The 9,613-nt window shown below is 48.2% G+C and overlaps 1 protein-coding gene across 1 annotated transcript in view; it reads right to left on the minus strand.

Moving 5' to 3' along the window:
• UNC13A (unc-13 homolog A) overlaps positions 1-9,613 on the minus strand; it is a 63,688-nt gene that overhangs the window by 17,195 nt on the left and 36,880 nt on the right. Inside the window, exons 19-32 of the mRNA XM_019641840.1 lie at positions 9,222-9,448; positions 8,673-8,823; positions 8,316-8,384; positions 7,909-7,998; positions 7,552-7,686; positions 5,857-5,990; positions 4,828-4,913; positions 4,508-4,634; positions 3,778-3,874; positions 3,254-3,397; positions 2,015-2,098; positions 1,427-1,504; positions 1,090-1,178; positions 464-616 (exon numbers count right to left, since the gene is read on the minus strand). Coding sequence (XP_019497385.1) covers positions 464-616; positions 1,090-1,178; positions 1,427-1,504; positions 2,015-2,098; positions 3,254-3,397; positions 3,778-3,874; positions 4,508-4,634; positions 4,828-4,913; positions 5,857-5,990; positions 7,552-7,686; positions 7,909-7,998; positions 8,316-8,384; positions 8,673-8,823; positions 9,222-9,448 — 1,664 coding nt within the window. The remainder of the gene's footprint in view (positions 1-463; positions 617-1,089; positions 1,179-1,426; positions 1,505-2,014; positions 2,099-3,253; positions 3,398-3,777; positions 3,875-4,507; positions 4,635-4,827; positions 4,914-5,856; positions 5,991-7,551; positions 7,687-7,908; positions 7,999-8,315; positions 8,385-8,672; positions 8,824-9,221; positions 9,449-9,613) is intronic.

Consider the following 9,613-nt stretch of genomic DNA (forward strand, 5'->3'; position numbering starts at 1 on the left):
ACCCTTCCTCCCCATTTTCCTTCTTTCCATACATCCAACCATCCACCCATCTATTATCAATCCTTTCTTCTGCTTTCTCCCTTCCATCCACCCTCCCATCTACACTTCTATCCGTTTATCCTTATTTTCATCCATCCATCCATCCATCCATCCTTTCATCCATCTAGCCCTCTAAGCATTTTAATCTTTTAATCTACCCATCTGTCTACCCGCCCATCCCTCACGTCATCTATCCATACAACCTTCATCCTTTCATCCATACAAATATTTACTCACCAATCCCTCCAGTCGTTTACCTGCCCATCTTTCCATCCCTTCATGCTTCCATCCACCCACCCATCCAAACCATTCAACTACCACCCAGCAAACATGCCTGCAGTGTTCTCTCCAGGTCAGCCCCTAGTCTCCAAGTCCCCACCCATGGCGCCCCTCTGGCCGGCTCAGCCCACCCGCCCTGGCTCACTTGCTGTCCAGCAGGTCCATGATGGGCTGCAGCACATTGTCGGCATCCTGGGCCACACTGCTGCAGGCACTGGCTGGCACATTGCCTGTGCCCTTCACCTGGCTAAGGATGTCGCCCATCTGTTTGACACACTCCTCAATGTGCGGCTGGAAGCTGGTGGCATAAAGCGGGGGGAGCTCAGACCAGACTCTCCTGGCCTCTGGAAGAAGGGCCAGATTAGGCCACGAATGCTGATTTGTTGACCTTGACCTTTTATCACCAGTATCAGTGAGACATGGCATAAAACTGAGCAGAGGGGTGGGAGTGGTGGGTGGGTGGGCATTAATAATAGCAGAATTGGGCACTGGCTAAGACATTTGTGTTGTTCATTTCATCACACAGTCCTACTCAGGTACTGTTGTTATCATCATCCCCACTTTACAGATGAATTAACTAAGTCTCAGAGAGGTTACTGACTCACCCAAGGCCACACAGCTAGTAAGCAGTGAAGCCAGGATTGAAATGAATTTTGTCTCACTCCAAGCCTGATGTCTTCACCACTACATCTGCTGTCTCCGGATGCCCCAAGCTCAGAGGTCTGGGGGTTGCCCCCTCCCTTCTGCCCCCAGCCCTGGTGATGCCCCCACCTGGTAGCAAACACCCGGCTGAGCTCATCCAAGACATTGTTGAGTTTCACCTGGAGCTCCTTTAAGATGTCACTGGCCTCAGCATCCAGCTAAGGAGGGGGAAGGGACATCAGGTCAGGTTTACAGAGCATCCACATATCTGGGGCATTTTCCTATCCAACCCAGGGAAAGGGACCCCAACAGACTAGAGAGGAAACACATACAGGAAGTGAAGCCACTTGCTTGGGTCTGAGGGAGTAACCAAGCTGGAATTCATCAGGTGCAAGCTCTAGGGACTGCAAGGAAGTGGGGTGGGGGTGGGGGGTCCCACCTCACCTCCTTCCTGGCCCCACCTCACCTCCTTCCCTCCCATGGCTTCGAACATCTTCTCTAGCTGAACTCGCAGCTGCTGAGTGTTGTTCATGAGGATGCAGGGCTAAGGATGAGAACAGAGAGGGGAGTCAGGGCTCAGGACCCCTCCTCCCCAGAGCCTCCTCCACCCACCACCAGGGACCCTGGGTGGTTTTAGGGTCTGGGTCTGGGTCTGGGGGAAGCTGGGGTCCCACCAGGTCATCTGAGAATGGAAAACAGCATTTGGGACCAGGTTCCTGAGTGTGTTGGGGAGGGTGGTCTCTGAGGACCCATAGAAGGAAGGAAGACTCAAATAAGTGGGCTGGGCCTCTGAGAGTAGCAGGAAAGGGAGTTCTTATCACATACCCTACGTGGGCTCAAAGCTTTGTATGCTCACATACATACACCCTGAAGGATTCATTGGTAACTAGACAGTGGCACACTAAGGGTATGTCCCCTCACCTCCAGATCTCCCCAGACACACATAGTTGGACACACACACACAGACACAGTACTCAGAGCCCAGGGAAGGGTGGAGCCCTGGGGGTACAGAATGGGGCTGGCAGGGGACAGGACAGGGGCCCCCACAGGTCACCACTTTCTCCTTCTCCTTGGAGCAGTAGGAGGCGAAGTCCTTGGAGATGATGTCCGCATACTGGAGGAGCACATTACTGATGGTCTGGGGAGGACATAGGGTAGTTGAGAGGAGGGGCTGGGGCTGGGTGGGCCCATCAAGGGCCACTAGTGAGATGAGAGATGAACTCAAACCCACTTTAGCACATAAGATGGACAATTGGGCTGGGAGAATTCTCCACCCAGGATGGCCATCATGATCAAGGAAAGACACCACCATGTGAATATGATTACTTTATGTAGACTCAGCTCTTTTTCAGAGCACCCACCCATCATATTAACCCAGCCCAAATCACAAGCATGACCTGATCCCAAAAGAATCTCAATTTCTACCTGTACCGCCCCCCCCAACTTCAACAAAGCCTAAAGCAAATCCAATTGAACCTAAACCCAGTCCAATAATCTCAACCTCCAAACTTACCCCAGGGCCCACTCAAATTTTACATAAATCTGAACACTCACTCTAATAATGCTAAATCGAATTCTAATCCTAACAGTAACCCTAAACCCAAACCCAACCTCAACCCCATCCCCAACCCTGACCCCAGCTCCAAATTCAACTCCAACTTTAATTACAACATTGACTTCAACCCCAACCTCAACTCAAACCCTGTCCCCAACCACAACTCCAACCACTATGGAAGGACCAACCCCAGCATTTACCCTAACCCCAAACTCAATCCCAGTGATATCACCAATTCCAACTTTGACCTCAAACCCAACCCCAACCTCAATCCTGACCTCAACCTCAAATTCAACCTCAATCCAAACCCCAATACCAACCTCAACTCCAATCTCAATGACATTACCAATCCCAACCTCAACTCCAATCTCAATGACATCACCAATTTTAATCTCAACTTAAACTCCAATCTCAAACTCTAACAATTCCAACCTCAATGACACCATCCACCCCAACCTTGACCTCAAACCCAACCTCAACCCAAATCTTGTCCCCAACCACAGCTCCAACTTCTATGGCATGATCAACCCCAACACTATGGTTTGGGTTGGTCATTCCACAGACCTCAATCCCAACCTTCATCCCAATGATATCACCAACCCCAACTTTGACCTCAATCCCAGCCTCAACCCCGACCCTGACCCCAATCCCAAACTCAACTCCAACCCCAACCTTGACGCTATCCCAACCCCATCCCCCACCAGGACCCCATCCCCAACCCCACTAGCACTCTTGCACCTTGGCAAAGCGCCTCATATAGTGCCCCACGATCTGGGGGTCAGGGCACTCAAGTTTCTTGATGATCTCAAAGCTCTGGTTGAGCTGGGAGAAGACGTCCACCACAGAGCAGGAAAACAGGGCATGCTCTGAAGTCTGCTGGAACTGCAGAGGGAGGGAAGCCAGGAGAGAGGAGAGGGGTCAGAGGCTGACAGTCCCCAGAGCTGAACCCTCTCACTCCCATGGGGACAGCCAGAGACCAACTGCCCTGGGATGAAAAGGATAGTGTATGAGGTTGACCTAGAGCTGGATGCAGAGGCCACAGTGTGGGTGGGTGAGTGGTCAGAACTGATAAACTCACATTCGCTTGTTGAATGAACAAAAGGCTTTAAATACCATAAACAAGACAAAGATTGTGGATACCCCTCAGAGACTGGCCTTATCCCAAGGGCAGTTTTTGCCCCCAAATTGGATCTCAATGGACTCCAGAGAGAGCGAGGCCACTGTGGTAGACTAGGAGCTTGGTTGTGGGTCAGCCTTCTCACCCCATCCTTCTTGTCTCGCTCCAGGGCTCCGTGCAAGAAATCCCGGGACACCTCCTCATTCTCGTCCAGCCACTGGATGACGAAGGGCTCAAACCACCTGGAATGGAGAGGCAGGGTGGGGCTCTGCCATCTCCTGTCCCCATGACCCTCTGCTCGAACTCACCCTTTGGTCTCGGGTGGTTATTCCCCTGCTCCACACCCCCACCAGGCCTCAGTTACTTTGCCCAGAGCAAGGCCCAGACTTGTGGGAATCTTGGTTGATAAATTGCCCATGGGCAAATGGGTTTACTCTCTGAGACCCCAACACGGCACATAGTAGGTCCCAGGTAAATGGAGGCCACCAACCCACTCTCCACCACAGACATCCCAAGTTCAAGTCAAGCTCCGTCACTTATCAGATGTCACCTTGGAAAAATCCTTCAGCATTTAACTCTCTATTTCTTCATCCACAAAATGGAAATTATGATGCTCCCGTCTCATAGAATTGTCAAAAGGATTAAATGAGAAGAGACACATGGGACTGCTCAGCACAGTTCCTGACACTTATAATTATTAATTGTCTGGCTATAGGAGTCCATAGTCCAATGATTAAGAATGGAGAACACACCAGGTTTGAGCTCCACCTGTGCCCACAATGCCCAGAGAACCCTGAGTAAGTAAGCCGTCCTCTCTGGGCCTCAGTATAGCTGTCACCATTATAGTTCTGCTGGGTTCTGGGCAGGGGACTTACGCAGGGTACTCAGGTACTCGGTCCTTGAAAGCAGGAAGCTCTGCCACATACTCATTGTAGAGCCACTTGACCTTGAAGTGGAGGTTCATGTAGTCGGCACTCTTGCACAAACGATGCTTGTCATGCTCTGGCAGGAGGAGCAGGAGAGAGGCTCAGCTGGGGGGGTCTGCCACCCTCTGACTCATCAGGGCCCACTCTGGCCATCATTGGTGTTCAACCTCAGGCATGAGGGTCCAGGGCACTCACAGCTTTGCAGGGGACACTGAGGCACAGCTACCTGTTGTAGCCAGGTTGGGAGACACAGGGGTGGAGGGACTCACCCTCCATGGCATACTTCATGTCCTGGGCAAACAGGTTCCACATTACTTCAGCGCTGATTTTACCCACATTCAGCTCCTGTGGAAACCTGGCAAAAGTCATGGAAGTATGAAAACTTAGCAGACAGAAGCAAGATGGCACAGGCGGCTTTGGCCTTCTCAGCCAAAGGGTAGTGCAGGACAGACAAAGGGATCTGGATTCAAGTTCCCTCATAGCCAATGACTTGCTAAATGTCTCTGCATTGAGGCCTTGTTTCTTCCTTCCATCCATTCATTTACCCACTCATCCATCCATCTACCCATCCATTCACCCACCCGTTTGTCCATCCATCCATCCATCCATCCATCCATCTTTTAATCCATCCATCTAAAATCCCTGATCCTAACTACATATCAAAGTAGCCAAGCGGTCATGGCACCCGAGTTAGGGCTCCCTCTAGCACTTACCTCAGGGAGAAATAAAACACAATAGTTCATTCAGCTAACAGAGATGAAAATTCTACAAACATGTAAATCCACAAACCAAAACTGTGCACACATTCACACACAACTACACAATATACAATATTGTATATTGAAGTACATTCCACAATTTTACACAGTACACAATTAAACCCCTAGACCACAACTATACACAAAATTACACCCACACATGTAAGAGATAATGCAACTTAAATGTAAAACATTTAGTAGAGTATTTTGCACATAGTAACTACTAGAACGACGCTGTTATTTATGAACCTACACACATACAAAATTATATAGTATATATATGTACATACTGTTACTCACACAAATCAATACATATAAAATACATGGCTGATTATACTAGTGATTGTGTACAGACACACAATTTTATGTTTATGTTTGAAAATTATGCCATATTTCTTCCTGGCACAACCACACCCACAACTGCTCCCACATAAACATTTTATGTGTAATTAGACATCACCTTTACATACAAGACACAAAATTGTGCACACACATACACAATGACCTCCAGATAATTAACTACACAGACACACAACTCACTGGTTGAGGCAGGGAGTGTAGGAATTCTTATCTTCCTCGATGATGGACACTATGAGAGTGATCAGCTTGGACCAGAAGTCGAGGTTCTTGATGCTGGGGCCCTGTTCCTCTGGGGGAACTTCCCCCTTCTTGGCCTGGATGGGGCAGTGGAGAAATTGGTCACAAGGGGTCCAGGGATGGGGGCTTCAGTCAGTTCATTATTGAGGTGCAGGAGGTTGGTGAGGAAGGGGCCTCCTTAACGTATATGTGGTTCAGGTGGGAGGTCTGCAAGGGAAGGAACTGTACTCATGTAAACTGGCTCAAGCAGAGCTCATATCCACTCAGCTTCACAAAGCTTAATTAGACTCAGCTCATAAAACTGATTGGGACTGGATTTAGTTGAATAAATTTAAGCCCACTAAACTAAATGGAACTGAAATGAATGCAAATCAGATCCACTTAGCTTAACATATGGCAGTTCTCAGCATTAATTCAGTGTAACTGAACTTGGGCCAATTATACTGCCTGGAGTGGAATTAAACCTCACTGTATTGAATTTCACTCAGTTGGATTGAGCCTAGTCAATTTCTTCAAAATCAACATCAATCTAAATCAAAATAATGTAAATAAATTGACCTGAATTCAACCCAACCCAACTCAACCCAACTTAATCTAACTCAACCCTTCAACTCTACCTGCTCAATTCAGCCTAACATGCTCAGGCCAACTCAATAGAACTTAAGTCAATCAATGGAAATAAATGTATTAATCTCAACTGAAATGAGCCCAACTCAACCCCACTTAACTGAACTCAACTCTACCTGATCTAACAACCCAGCTCATCCTAACTCAAGCCAACTCAACCCAGTCAAGGACAACTTCAACTCAAGTCAACTGAATGGAAATGAATAAATTTTTACTCAGTTAAACTCAACTCAATCCAATTCAGTGCTGCTCATTAAATAGCCAAGAGCAATTTTAACTTAAGTCAACGAAGTAGAAATAAATGGAACTAAACTGATTATAGTTGAACTAAACTCAACCCAATTTAATCCACTTCACCACAACCCAATTCAATTAAGAGCAACTTGATTTCAACTCAAGTCAACTGAATGAAACAGAATGAAATAAAATTGAACTGAATTCAGCTTATGCGTTACCTCCTATCAGAAGCCCAAGTTGAGGTAGGGGCCACTCAGGCTCCCATAGCCTCCAGTGCTAATCTCCCTAGGTTGTAAATTTCTAATTTATACATCTCTCCTTCCTGTAGGGGATAAGCTCCTTGAAATCTGTTTGACAATCCTGGAACATTATATGTATAGATAAACACATGTTGGAAAATCTCAAATAAATTGAGTTTAAATTACCTAAACTGAACTCTACTTTAAAAAATTCAATTCAACTCAACATTTATTGAATTGTGATTCTATTCCAGGCACACTGTACTATGGCAAACTCAGCTAAATTAAACTAAAATCAAATTTATTGAGCACCTACTGTGTAGCAGGTGTTAAGCACTTAGCTGTATTTTATCTAAAGCTTGTATCTCATTGAATCTCCTTCTTAATCCTGAGATATGGGTTAATAACCCCATTTTACAAAGGGAGATACTAAGGCTCAAAACAGTTAACTTATTTAGGAAGGGGCAGATCTGGGACTTAAGCCAAGGCCTTGTTGGTGTTTGCCATTCCCTTCCACCTCATCTTGGGTCCTTACCGGGTCTGTCTGGTATTCCCGACTGTAGAGTTCATGACAGTTGTTGAAGATGTACTCATAAGTAGAGTTGAGGCAGGCTTTCACACAATCCTTCACCACCTGGCTGGCTCGGGGTGGGCTCTGGAGTTCTTGCACCTAGAGGGAGGGAGACAGGCATGGGTGGGCACAACTGGGACAGGAGGTGCCTAGGAAGTGGCTGCAAGTGGTTCTGGGTTTAAGGAAATGTTGTAACAGTGTGAAAGCAGAGGGTCACTGAGAAAGGGCACTGCTCTCCAGGGAAAATGCTACTTGTTTAGGAGCTAAGAGCCCTGGAGAATTCTTCTTAGAGAACTAATGGGACTGGGTCCCCTTACCTACCTTCATCCGAAAGAAGGTGATGCTGGTGAGAAGGTCCACAGTGGATTTGAGGTCCTGGAGTCTCTCCGGGCTGCTGGCTGGGAAGTTATTCTGTTGGGAGGGAGAATAGAGGTGGGGTTGTGAAAGAGGCTAGGGGAGGATGGGAGACAGTGTCTTAGGGGAGATTCAAGAGCCCCCAAGTTTCAGGATGTGGGTTGGAGGTCAATGAGAACACCCTGAAGAAACTGGAGGGGTCTTTTTAGATGCACCAAGCAGGTTGGGCAGGTTCTGCTCACATATGTGTACACATGTCAGAGGAACACATTCCGTGTGTTAAGATGGGTCCTCCCATGGGCATGCTTGCTGGAAGCTGTCCCCTCTGGGCACACATGTGCATGGAGGTAAGTCATCATGTATGCACTTCTCACCCGATACATGGAGAGGTCAATCCGCAGGGAGTTATGCAGTTGGTCCAGGAGCTTCACAAAGCGCTCTTTCTGGGAAGGCAGAAGAGGAGGAGGCTGAATGTCAGCAGAGACTTGGCTGTTGAGTGTAGTGGTAAAAGGTGGCTACCATATTGGCTGAGGGCTTACTATACAGTAAGAGCATCCCATCCACCACTGAACCAAACCCTCATAACATCTGTTTCCATTCTACAGGAGGGTAAACTGAGGCTCAGAGAGAAGTGACTGGTACAAGGTCACACAGCAAGTCAAGTCCAGGTTGGGGATCTAGGAGCCACACAGGGTTGGGTTCTCCCTCATCCCGCAGCCCCTGGAACTGACCCCAAAGTTGGAGGCTGCGAAGCGGTCGGAGGCAGACACGTTGGTGGAGGCGGTGGTATGTGCGTAATAGGCATTGATGTTGGCAAGCAGAGTGCTCATGACCGCAGGCACCCCAGGACACATGTACTTGGAGGAGAGGCAGGCAAAGTGGCTGGTGGGGAGGAGTAAGAGGCACTGGGCCTGGTGTCCAGCCAGCACAGGCCTCAACACCCCCCTAGAATGCCTCCAAGGCAGCATCGTGAGTGGCTCCTCCCAACCCCCCAACCATCCTCTTTCCCTCTGCCTGATTCTGTCCTCCAAGTTTCTCTGTCTCCTCTTTGAGCTGTCCTATTTCTGCCTCTAACTCCAGCTTTCATTCTTATCACTCCAGCCCCCAGCAATGGCTCTTTCCTAACCTCCAGAGGAATTACATAACACTCGCCACACCCACTTCCTCTCTGACTCCTAAGAACCCCTTCCTCCCCAGATCTGCTAGTGTCCCTTGGTGACCACCCCTCCCCGCAATTTCCTGCACCTAGCCCTCATGTCCACCCCAGTCTGCAGCCTCACGTCATGGCTTGGTAGATGGACTCAACACCGTAGCGCATGGCAAATTCATCCACAATCTCCTGGGCTGTCTCATCATAGTAAACCTTCCATGCATCGTCGCCCTTGGCATCTGGGATCTTCACTACCCCATTGTTCTGCATGTCCGTCACAAAGTGGAACAGGTTCTGCCAACACAAGAAAGAAGGTATCAGAGAGTACAAGGGGGCACAATGGGGGAGATCTGAGGTCTAGGGCATCTTACATCATCTATCCATCTGTTTATTCATTAATTCATTCATCTACTCTTTCATCCATCCAGCTATCCCAAATTTCACCTGTCCCCCATTCATTCTTCCAATAATTCATCCATCCATCCATCCATCCATCCATCCATCCATCCATCCAATAGTCCA

This window comes from Hipposideros armiger, unplaced genomic scaffold (assembly GCF_001890085.2).
Source record: "Hipposideros armiger isolate ML-2016 unplaced genomic scaffold, ASM189008v1 scaffold_64, whole genome shotgun sequence".
NCBI classification, from domain to species: domain Eukaryota; kingdom Metazoa; phylum Chordata; class Mammalia; order Chiroptera; family Hipposideridae; genus Hipposideros; species Hipposideros armiger.